This window comes from Heterodontus francisci, chromosome 1 (genome assembly GCF_036365525.1).
Source record: "Heterodontus francisci isolate sHetFra1 chromosome 1, sHetFra1.hap1, whole genome shotgun sequence".
In the NCBI taxonomy this organism is placed as follows: domain Eukaryota; kingdom Metazoa; phylum Chordata; class Chondrichthyes; order Heterodontiformes; family Heterodontidae; genus Heterodontus; species Heterodontus francisci.
The window spans coordinates 207,894,960-207,907,538 of NC_090371.1; the positions used below are offsets into that span (position 1 = coordinate 207,894,960).

Consider the following 12,579-nt stretch of genomic DNA (forward strand, 5'->3'; position numbering starts at 1 on the left):
AACTATGTTCCATAGGCACAGACTCGATCCCTCTCTTTGGCAACATCTGAGGCTAATCCTGACCATTCACAACCTTGGTGTCATACTTGACACTGCAATGAGCTTCCGACACACAACTGCTCCATGACCAAAACTGCCAACTTCCATCTCCATGACATTGCCTGACTCTGCCCCTGCCTCAGCTCATCTCCAGCTGAAACCCTCATCCATGCATTTGTTAACTCTAGAAAGGACTTTTCCGATGCTCTCCTGGTCACCTCCCATTTTTCACCTGACATAAACTTGAGGTCATCCAAAACTCTGCTGCCTATATCCAACTCACATCAAGTCCCTTCACCCATCAGCCCTGTGCTCGCTAACAGACATTGGCATCTGGCAATGCCTCAATTTTAACATTCTCTTCTTTGCTTTCAAATCCCTACATGGCCCATTCCTCTCTCTATCCTTGTAACCTCCTCCTGGATCTCTGCATCCTCCAATTCTGGCCTCTTGCGCACCCGATTTCCATTGCTCCACCATTGGCAGTTGTGTCTTTGGCTTCCGAGGCCCTAAGATCCAGAATCCCTCCCTAAACATCATTGCCACTCCACCTCTTTCGCTTCCTTTAACAGGGTCCTTAAAACCTACCTCTTTTTCCAAGTTTTTGGTTGTCTGTCCTGATATTTCTTTCTGTGGCTCGATGTCAAATTTTATTTGATGACTCTCTTGTGAAGCACCTTGGGATATTTTACTACATTAAAGATCTTATATAAATGCAACAAGCTGTTGTTGATGATGTGGATTACACAAGTGGTAGTGATTGAAATAGAGACCATATCAACATTTAAGGTTAGATAGGTGGTTGAAGGTAAGAGGCAGAAAGAAATATGGGAACAAAGCAGGCACATGTGATTAGGAGTCTTGTGAAGAGGATAAAGACCAACATGGACTGGTTGCACAGAATGGTCTGTTTCGATGTTGTTATTTCTGCATAATTAAAGGAGCAGGAAACAAAATACTTCTGGAAGTTAAAGAGGCAGCAGTTCATAAAAAGCTGACAATATTCAACAGCATAGCTGTTAAAACATTAAAGATGCAATGACCCTGAAAATCGAGGGGTTTCTGCCATTCCCGGCCATAACTCAAGTGGAACCCACTGGAAAACGTTGAAGACTAGGTTTGCCTTCGGTATCCGCCTTTTTCAGGAGTTTCTGAAACTCAGTATCATGAGGGCAGAGCTAAGGGCTAGGGCATCATATGCCAGGAGTCCCTATCTGTGTGGCTCAGTAAGGATCCAATATATCTTTAGAGGTTGGTACTCCAAGTAAATTGAGATTGACCAGTCTCCACTGGTAGAGTCCAAGGCATGGATGGACATTTTTTTGGCCAGGGTTAGAGTGGCCCGGGCAATTTGTCTCCCAAATGGCAAGCAAGCACCAGATTTCCTGGATGCACCCGCAGTGCTCTGTGTGTCTGCCAGGCGCTGCCATCACACTGACCCCACAAACTCTGGTGGGCACTAGGGGTGCATGCTGAAAATTTTCAGGGGTCAGTTTCTCTATTGCACGAAAAGTAGTTTATTTCTACAACGGTTTTACACAATACAACTTGATCTGAGTCATTGTAACCATAATGGTTACAGAGAAACACATTGTGATTTTTTTTGGGTGTATTCACGCCAGAATCAACGGCAATACGGGATAAATCTCTGCCAACGATGTAGAAAAGTGACACAATTGATTATCACGTTCGGCTGGATGGAAGTCAGCTCCAAAAACTACCGCCACCTTTTGTTTTAGTTTAGCTGCCGAGTTTCCTGTTGGCACAGGAATATTTCGGAAGTTGGTGAAAGGTAGCCACTTCCTCCCGGTGTAGTGTTGAGGTAAGAGTGAGGAGGTGGAGGTGGTGTTGCCTGGGTACTGACTGAGTGCAGTCACTCGCGGCACTCTTGGCCGGACTGCCGCTGCCTCGCTGCTGCTCTGATTGGGTTGTGTTGGCAGCACTGCCTCCGCTCTGTGCGCTAATATATTCCGTATGATGATGGCGGAAGCTTGGTTTCAGGAGGAAGAGGAGGAGGTGCGAGGGGCGATCGACAGGGACCCCGGCTCCAGACACAACTCGCCGGCTGCCGGGCGGCTGCACGTCTCCTCAGCAGGTAAGCGCGGCGATTGGGAAGCGACTTTCTCGCTGTGTCGGGCACTCGCTTGAATTCAAATGTAAAAGAATAGTTTTACCAGATGTGATCCGTAAATGACTGAGTTGTTTTGTTCGCTGATTAAAACTCCTGTCACTTTTCCTCATGATTGATAAATCCATTCAAGTTCTCGACAAATTTCGGGTTAAGATTAATAAGAACAACGTTGATTTTTTTTAACTGTCGGAAAACGGGATCGCGTGTTTTGGAAAGTGTTTTTCTGTGTACGTCAAATCCCAACAGATGTATTTGTACAAAGAAATGTTGGACTAACTTGTTTCTGGGTGCAGTTCTCCACGCTGGCGGCTACGGCACTGGGAGTGAGTGAGAGAGAGAGAGTTGGCGAGGGATGACAAGGCAGTCAAACTAATTGAGTCATTGGGAAAACTGCGCAAAGATCAAAGGTGACACTTCAACAGTTTGTAACTCCCATTTGAACCCAGAGTTCAAATTCCCGCTCCTCACTCCCTGAGTTGTGCGTGTCTGCTGGGTTTATATTCATTATTTTATGGATCAGTACATTGGGTGTGCGCCATTGGGTGTTTTAAAATGTTTTACACGTTTAATGGCCCCGATAAGTTTGTTGTCATTGATATGTGATGATAGTAAGAGTAGAATTAACAATTGTGAGATATTATTTTAGGTTTATCCAGTGGATATCTACTGTTAACTCCAGGGAGATAGTTCAGCTAGTACATGTATCTTCTCCCACCTCAAATACCCCAATTTTCCTCAAGATTCTGACTTACTTTCATGGGTGATGTGTCCTACAATCCCTTGTCTTAAGTTGTTATTCTTTATGGGTTAGTCTGGACAGTGAATAACTGCAGACAAGGAGATAAAGCATAGTTGAGCGGTCTTGTTCATACATGTACAGTTTTCATCAGAATTGTTGGATAGCTGTCAGCCAGCTCAGCACAGTTTGGGGGTTGGGATCTTATTAACCTATGTAGAATCATAGAAAGTTTACAGCACAGAAAGAGGCCACTTGGCCCATCGTGTCTGCACCGGCTGCAAATGTGCAGACTTTCGAATTCATATGTGAACTGAACAATTTTTCAGAAACTTGTATTTACCTCATGACAAAAAAAACTAAGCAAAGTATCGAACAGAAAAAATGTAGAGATCCTTCTAGGGACCAAAAGCAACTCCTGAATGTCAGCAAATTTGGCTGAACCTCAGTTTTCAACACTTGACTTCATCCTCATAAAACTGTCCTAGGATTCAGTATTGTACCATGCTGGGAAGTGAATTTACTCATTTACTAATCACATTACACAATGCACATTGAATTTAAATGGCTGGTTTATACCTCTACTGACTGTCACCTTGAACAATCTTTTTATAATATAATTTTGGGGAATTTGTTCTATCCTAACTCTCCTGACTGGTACTCTTTGGTCACCTCCATTCCTCTGGTCCATCTCCCAACTGGCCACTTTTCGATTGTAAACCTGGACAGTTCGTGTCAGCAACTATTTGATCCTAGAGGGCAAGACTCAGAACTCGAACCTCCACTGACCTCCACATAGGCATACTTCCCATAAGGGGTCATTTTATAGAGACTAGGAACAGGAATTCTGGTTGATTTTTCTCTCCTTCCCTAATAAAGTGACACCGGCCAATTGTAGCACTCCAACTGCTGCCCACATGAGGTCAGACCGTTTACAGACAGGAAGTCAAATTCAACACCTCTTGGACTGTATGGCTCTGTACTTTTTCTTTATTTTCCGCTCATAAGGGGAACTCCCTCCCAAAGAAAACCTATTCATTATCCTTTAAGAACACAAGAAAGGAGCAGGAGTAGGCTATTTGGCCCCTCAATTGCTGTACCAGTCAATCAGATCATAGCTGATCTTCTACCTCAATTTCACTTTCTTGCCCTATATCTATCTCCCTTGATACCCTGAGTATCCAACAATCTATCGGTCTCTATCCTGAATATTCCCAATGACTGAGCATCCACAGCCCCCCTTTGAAATGGCCGACCTCATTCTGAGACTGCGGCTCCTAGACTGCCCAGCCAGGAGTAACATCCTCCCAGCATCTACCCTGTCAAACCCCTTAAGAATTTTACATGTTTAAATGAGATCATCTCTCATTCTGCTAAACCCCAGAGGTTTTAGGCCTAGGCTACTCAATCTCTCCTCATAGGACAATCCCCTCATCCCAGGAATCAGTCTGGTGAACCTTTGTTGCACTTCCTCTAAGGCACGTATATTTCCTTTAGGAAAGGAAAACAAAACTATGCACAATACTCCAGGTGTGGTCTCACAAAGTGCTATATAATTGCAGTGTGACTTCTTCACTCATACTCCAATCCCTTTATTTTGTTATTGTGTTTATAATTGTGGCTTCCCACAAAAAGCGAAAAATAAAATCAATATTGGCAGAATTTTTTGAACCTTTCTTTACTTCAGCTCTTCTAGTTTTATGATCCAACTGAAATTCATATGTTCAAACCAGATGATGCTACAGATAGTCTTTTTCTGTAATCTTTTGTTTTTGTCTCCCTAACAAGACATATCAAAATGGACTGAACTGAAAGGGATAGCAGTTAACACAAAATATACCAGTTATGATTATCATAATGTAATTATGCTGGTAGATCTCATAAGTTACATGGTTGTTTATGCTTAGGGCTTTTTTCACACGTTTCAATTTTACTCATTTTCTTTTGCTCTACTTGGGGTGTTAACTCATGTTGGGATACAGTTCCACAGGCTCCACCCCTGAGCAAATTTCAGCAGGCTGGTTAGTCATGAGGAGCATCAAGGCTGACCTCAATTCTAACCTCATGCAAGTCAATAGAATCACTTTCCTTCTTGAATCACTGGACGGCATGAGCCGCATGGGTGGCGCAGTGGTTAGCACCGCAGCCTCACAGCTCCAGGGACCCGGGTTCGATTCTGGGTACTGCCTGTGCGGAGTTTGCAAGTTCTCCCTGTGACCGCGTGGGTTTTTGCCGGGTGCTCCGGTTTCCTCCCACAGCCAAAGACTTGCAGGTGATAGGTAAGTTGGCCATTGTAAATTGCCCCTAGTGTAGGTAGGTGGTAGGGAATATGTGATTACTGTAGGGTGGTGGTTGGTCGGCACAGACTCAGTGGGCCGAAGGGCCTGTTTCAGTGCTGTATCTCTTTAAAAAAAAAGAGATCAGTTGTAAAACCGAAATTGACAGAGACCAGAAATTAAACGGAGGGTCTTTCTGGTCTAAATTAAAATCAGAAAATCCTGGAAATACTCAGCAGGTCTGGCAGCATCTGTGGAGAGAATGAGTAATGTTTCAGCTCGATCTTTCATCCAAATGGTTCAATACTTTTCTGTTTTTATTTCAAATTTCCAGTGTCCGCAGTATTTTGCTTCTGATCTTTCTTGTCTCTTTGACTCAGTGCCACACCAGACAGTGCATTTACCAGTAGAGTTATCAGGAAGCTGATGCCAGTGAGATTATTTTGTGTAAATTACCAGTCTCTGATGTGCACCCCAATATATTTATTTTGTATCGAGGATAAATGTTTTCTGGAGTACGTACGATAAGGCACGAGAGTGAAGCTTAAGCAGTTTATATCATGATGCACACTCCATGTAATTTATTTCTATGTCCGATCTCAGTTTCTTATTACCTCTTTGAAAGTTTGCCATTGCAGTCTGTACTTTCCATAACTGTCGCTGTTAAGGATGACAAGTTTTGCTGTATATCATGTCATAGTAAAATGAAAGGTTTTACATTAGTAAGGAGTGGTGTAACAGGAAGTGAGGGTTTTAATTTGAAATAATATGTACTGCCTTATGATATACTTCTGTATATTATACAATATGCAATACATATCCTAGTTATCCACTCTAAAGGTGAAACATGGGACATATCTACCACATGATGCCACGTGTGTAAGTTCTATATCACTGTCAACTTTATTACCCTTTAACCTGTGTCATACTGTCCTTGCTTCACTTGGCAGCTAACAGCTAAAAAGTTTCTATCATTCCATGGCTCACAAGGTACGCACACCCTTCAACTTTTCAAATTCCCCTTTTGAACCAGCCGTTTGATATAACATGCATTGCTTTCTCTTTGTTCAGCTCATACCCTTTGCAATGTAAATATTATACAGGGTATTGTATCCATTAACTACTACTTCTCTGCCTACACAATCACGTCTGAAATACCTATAGGCTCCATTCTTAATCTCCTCTTTTTCATCTTTTATATGTCATTCTTGCTGAAAACATAAGCTGTACGATGGTCCATTTTCTTCAACAGCAACACTTTGCACTTGTATTGCGTCTCGAACACAGTAAATGTCCTGAGGCACTGCACAGAGGAGCAATGGATGTTGAGAAAAACTAGTTAGCTGAGATGATCAAAAACATGGTGAAAGAGCAATATTTTTGGGAGGTTTTTGAAGGCAGGAGGATTAGCAATGCAGAAGGGTTTTTCCAAAGAGTAGGGCAAAGATGGCTGAACAAGCTATTGCTGTGTTGGGAATAAGTGGAGAGAATAAGAGAGGGCCCGAGTTGGAAGATTGAAGGAAAAGGACTGGGACATAGAACTGGAAGCAGTTGCAAAGGAATGTCTGATACCATGGATGGATTTGTAAACAAGATCAAGCATTTTGAATTCAGTGCTGTGGAAGGACCTACAACTATAAGCAAGTGATCACTACCATGACTGGGTTACAGAGAGGCAAACTGGTGCTATTGAAGTTCTATACCCAACAACTGGTGTAACTATGGTTCATTGGGATATGGTGTGTGCTCATACTGTGGTCTAGACGAGGGTGACAGTACTTGAACATATTATGGTGAGTTGTCTGCTGCCACCTGCTCAAAAGCATGCTGGTACTTTCTATCCGCCTTAGTCTAATGGCCAACTAATGACTGTCCTCCTTAGGAGTGTGGAAGTAAGCAGAGTCTTTGAGGGCTTACACCCTCATCCTCTCCATTGTAACACAGAGCTACTCCTTGTCTCCACTCACTATTTGTGGTTGCTTGTTCGGTTTCTACACTCTTGTCCTCTGGAACTCCTCCCTAGATCAAACCCTGCTTTCAAAAACTTCCTCAAAATCCTTGTTTTCCACTGTCCCTTTAGCCCCAACATATTGTAACCCGCCCTATCTTTCCTTTTCCCAACTGGTCAGCTTCCCCTGTTTTCCGTTCCTCAATTTCAAGTGCTTCGCAACATTTTCTACAGATGATGAGTGCTGTAGAATTGCAAGTTATGATGGTTGATGTTTTCCTTCCCTTGCTCCCTCTGCAAGAACATTGGAATATGGCACCAAATATGGTTACAATGTAAACCTTTTATAGTGTTTGACCAAGTCTAGACACTTGTAATGTCTTTAAGCAGTAGACATACAGAGAAATAAATAAAATTACCCCACTCGTTCTCTGCGTAGAGATGTAACCTTCATTGAGCTTTTCAATCCTGACTCTCTACAAATTGTGAAGGATCGCTCAAGCTCTTTATAGGTCTCTAGTCACGCACACTTTCCTACAAAATTCATTATGTCCTGATAACAGTTTATGGCGAACAAGACCCATAAAATGGGTAATTACTACAAAATATCAGTTACTAACTTGCGGTATAATCTTGGCCTTATTGTCATATCTCTTATTGCTATCTTGGGCCCATTATATTGACAAAAAAAGTTAACAGGCACAAGTCACACATCTTACACTTCCAGCAGAAGCTAAACAACACAGTCAAGTAATTGTACCCTGACACATTAAATCCTAAAGCTTTCTGGGAATTAACAACTTTAACCATTTCCTTATTTGTAACTACAGTACACATCCACAAGCCATTTATAAGTAAAGAGAAAGCAAAACTGTAATCATGAGAGACTAAGCCAAGTCGTAATTCTACATATTTATGTTTATATGACTAGGGTATCTCACACCTGTCTTGTGAGAAACATCAAGCATGGTGTTCCCTTGACAATATGGCTAAAACTGGAAGTTACTGTAGGGGAATAGAAAACATTACGATAAACACTATTTACATGGAACATTCAACTGTAAACACAAACACTTGGAATGCTACTCCTCAAGGTGTTGTCTTCGTTTGGAAATGTAGTGGTCGTTGGCTGACTTGACCAGGCCTTGTAACAAATACTTGAGGGTGTGGTTTTGAGTTGTCTGTTCTTTCATCCTGAAGGTTGTGTTTGGACTGACAGTCCTCAGTTGTCGGTGTGCTCAGTGCATTCCTTGTTGCCTCTTTGTCAGAAAAATGGACATGTATGTGCGTAGGTGATGCTGGTTGGTCGCCCTGTTTGTGGCTGGCAGGGAATCCTCTGAGGTGAGACCAGTTCCTTCTGAGTATTGTACCATTTGATGTCATTACCTCATAAGATTGTGGTTCTTTGCATACTTTTGACATTTCTGCTGGAGTCCACGTCTTTTGTGGGTGTGGTTTCCGCGCCTTCTGGCCCATGTAAAGTGGTGGTAATTCAGCACTTGCACATACGTCATGCATGCATTTTATCCTGTCTTGTTTGAAGTAGCTGCTGTGTGATTATGGACGAGTTAGGGAGATGATAGCTTGATCAAAGTGATTCTCACTGGTAGACTGAACAGAATCTCCACTGGTGACATCAATCCGTAGTCTAACAGAGTTGCACAAAGATGTAGTAATTTAACCTTGTTTCCAGTTTTCGTGCATTTTTTGATCAGCGACTTGACTGTCCTGACCATGGACTCAGCCATTCCATTAGAACGAGGATGGTTGGTAGCCCATTTTCACACATATCCTGAAATGGTTTCCCACTGAACTGTGGACCATTATCCGATACCACTTCCGTCGGGGCACCGAACATGCTGAAGATGGCACTAACATTGCTGGCCACTGCTGCACTTGACGTGCCACAAAGTTTTTGAACAATTGGGAATTTGGAGTAATAGTTGGTCACTAGTAGATAGTCTTCCTTGCCCATGGTGAATAGGTCTGTTGCCAGCTTGGTCCATGGCAAGGATGGGATATCACGTGGTTGGAGCTGCTCTTTGTGCTGACTGGCTTGGTGCTCCTGATCCACATCATAAGCCCTCACCACCTGGTCTCGTCCCAATATGTCCTCAGATCCATGGTCATCTCCTGGATGGTTGCAGGCCACCCATCTACAACATAATATAAAAGCAAAATACTGCAGATGCTGGAAATCTGAAGTAAAAACAAGAAATGCTGGAAATACTCAGCAGGTCTGGCAGCATCTGTGGAGAGAGAAGCAGAATTAATGTTTCAGGTCAGTGACCTTTAATCCGAACTGGCAAAGGTTAGAAATGTAATAGGTTTTAAGCAAATAAAGCGGGGGTGGGGCAAGGGATAACAAAAGGGAAGGTGTTGATAGGACAGGGCCACAGAGAATAACTGGCAAGAAGGTCATGGAGCAAAAGCAAACGGTATGTTAATGGTGTGCTGAAAGACAAAGTGTTAGTGCAGAGAGGGTGTTAATTGACAGAAAAATGATGATCTACAACGATCTGCCACTGTGTTCTGAGTACGGAGTCTTAAGTTTCTCTCCAGAGCTCCATTCACTTGTGATGACCAAAGCATATAAGGTCGATGTTGTAGACATCCTCTAGGCTTGCACACACTTAGTCAACCTGGAAGTCGAGTAGTATGTCGAGGGTTGGACAGTCTTCTTAGAGTGTCTAATACGGCCATCTGACTACCGGGTTTGTATTTGGCATCATGGTTATATCCTTGAATCTTAATGAGCAATCTCTGGAGTGAGGCGGTTTTCTCCAGATCATTTCTAAAGGTTTGGGTCTGCCTCAACCGTGAACTCCTCCCGAATATGTATGTGTGGAACCTGGTGATCCCAAAGACAAGCATAAGGGTTTCCTGTTCAATGTTAGAGTAATTCGCCTGTGCGGATGATAAGCTTTTTGATCCAAAGGCAACAGGTTTGCCGTCCTGAAGAAGACTTGCACCCTGACCTTTTTGTGATGCATCTACTTCCAGCATTGTCACTTTCTGTGGATCATAATATTGAAGACAGGACTTGGCTGATAGCGCTTGTTTCAATGCATTGAGTGCATATTGGTGGTCATCCTGCCGTAGGAACTGTACGTCTTTCTTCAGCAACTCTCTTAATGGAGATGCCTTCTCCGAGAAACTCTAAACGTACGCCGCTAGGAAATTGAACAAACCTAGGCATCATTGTAGGTGTCCTTGTCCTGTGGTGTTGGCATTGATTGAATGTCTTCAGTCTTCCCAGGATCCGGGTGGATACCCATGCTATAATAATTGAAGCCGAAAGTATGACTGTGATCAGCTTTAATGGAGCTCTTTTTACTGTTTAACATCAAACCTTTACATGTGGCGGCCTCCATGAGCAAGTGTAGGTTTCTGTCATGCTCTTTTGTCCATCCTACCACGACGATGCCATCTGCGTTGCACACACAGCCTGGGACTCATTTGGTCCGTGTGTTGCTGAAAAATGTCTTGGCTGACCGATAGCCCGAAAGGTAGATGGAGAAAACAGTACCTGCCAAAAGGGATTCTGAATGTCGTCAGCTCTTGTGACTCTTTGAAAGATGCACGGACCAATATGTGTTCTTGGCGTCCAGCATAGAGAAGTGTTTCACTCCTGCAAATGTTGGGCTAAGCTCTTCCAGTGTTGTTACCTTGTGTGGACATCTCTTCAAGGCTTTGTTTAGCCTTCTTGGGTCCAAACACAACTGAATGGAACCGTCTGTTTTGATCGTGGTGGTCATGGAGCTGTGCCAATCCATGTGGTGCTGCGCTCAGCAGATGATGGATCGTCTCTCCATGCCGTCCAGTTCCATCCACAGCTTCTCCTGAATGTGCACGCTGCACTTCCATGGTGGGTCGATAGATGGCGTTGTGCCTTCTCTGAGGTGAAGGACTGCGTCACTGTGCAAGTTGCCAACCGTGTCAAAATGGTTCAGGTACAACCTCTGGAAGTCTTGAATTGATTCTATAGGTGTGTACACACTTTGCTGCAGTCTTTTGACTGGGTCAGCCCATGGATGGTGACCATGTTGAGCTCGTTGCACACTGGCAATCCTGCTACTGTGGGTCCTGACCCATCCACTACATAAAATATCTGCCCAGACTAGCTTGAGTCTTTGTATCTACATTCCAGATTTAGGGAACCTAGACACTTTATTGATGATACATTGTAAGCCGTGAGATTTACACAAGTGGGCTTGATCACCGATATCCATCCCCCGTGGTACATATTCTTCAGAGTGCGGAAGAGTAGAGTGTTGGCACTTGCATCTGTGACAACTTTAACCCACAGTCGATGTCTCCCAGCTTTATTTGGGCAAATGATCTGCAGCTTCCATTTTGGTTATGGAATTAACCTGTTCCGCGAGGGTGATCGTGTGAAACAGCTGCTCATCAGTAGCATCTTTACCTTGATCCACCTCATCCGGTTGGATCGAGCATCCCCCCATTTCGTGGATGGGTCAGTGCTTGTGGTGATACCTAGAACTATCGCCTGCTTTCGCCTCTGGGTGGCATTCTTCTGCGGTTGGATTGCTGCCCACTCTGGTTTCTCCTCACGTTCCTGCTGCTGGGCCTTCTGCAGAGTTTGGCCCAGTGTCCTCTAAGCCCTCAAGACTTGCACGTGTCTGCATATGCTGGCCATTTAGTCAGTTTGCAGGAGAGCCCGCACTGGACATCTTGTTTTGCTTGGGTACCCTGGATATTGCACTGACAGATGTTTCACCCGCTAAAGCTTGCAGACACTGTCTTCTAGCCACAGTGGCCTAATATCTGCCTCCACCCTGTAACATGCTGTTCATGCCGTGTCCTTTCAGCTTTGCCAGTAGTTCTTTCTGGAATGCCTCTGAGAATGGAGGCAATGACCAAATCCATAATGTGTTCCGAGAGTTCCGCATCCACAAAGTTGCATTCTCTTGCTTTCGCCCTACATCTGCTGACAAAATCATCTGTGCATTCGTTAGTTTTCTGCCTGTATTGCATGAGGTACAAGCAGTGTATTCTAAAATTTACTTTCATTTTGAGTTGGTGTGATGGAAAACCCACATGCCAAATGGAAAATATTAATTTCGTCGGATGAAACTTTGCTTGAGAACTTTTACTGGACATTATTACAAATAACATTTAAAAAGCAGAACAGCTAAAGATGGCCATGCACAATTTGCATATGAGAAGACAAAGGCCGGCTGAGAGACAGAGGTAATTACCCAATCTAGCTAGAACAATAGGAGTTTGCTCTGATGCAATTACCTAGAATGGTTTTTGTCAATAGTGGTGGTCAAGCTATCGACACCCTTTAACTTTGAAAGAGCCAAATTCCCTCTACCAAGGATGTCTGATGAACTTTGAATTTCAAAGAACCTTCCAGAAACTTCTGTTTTCAAACAGAGGTGGTAACATGACATACCTGCCTGTGTAACTCTGAGTTTGTGAA

General features: G+C 43.5%; 1 protein-coding gene across 1 annotated transcript in view; it reads left to right on the top strand.

The window, feature by feature from the left end:
- Nucleotides 1–1,758: 1,758 nt before the first annotated feature.
- The window catches only part of sh3d19 (SH3 domain containing 19), a 204,476-nt gene continuing 193,655 nt past the window's right edge, over nucleotides 1,759–12,579 (top strand). The window contains exon 1 of the mRNA XM_068041139.1: nucleotides 1,759–2,134. Within this exon, the coding sequence (XP_067897240.1) occupies nucleotides 2,014–2,134 (121 nt within the window). The 5' untranslated portion in view covers nucleotides 1,759–2,013. The remainder of the gene's footprint in view (nucleotides 2,135–12,579) is intronic.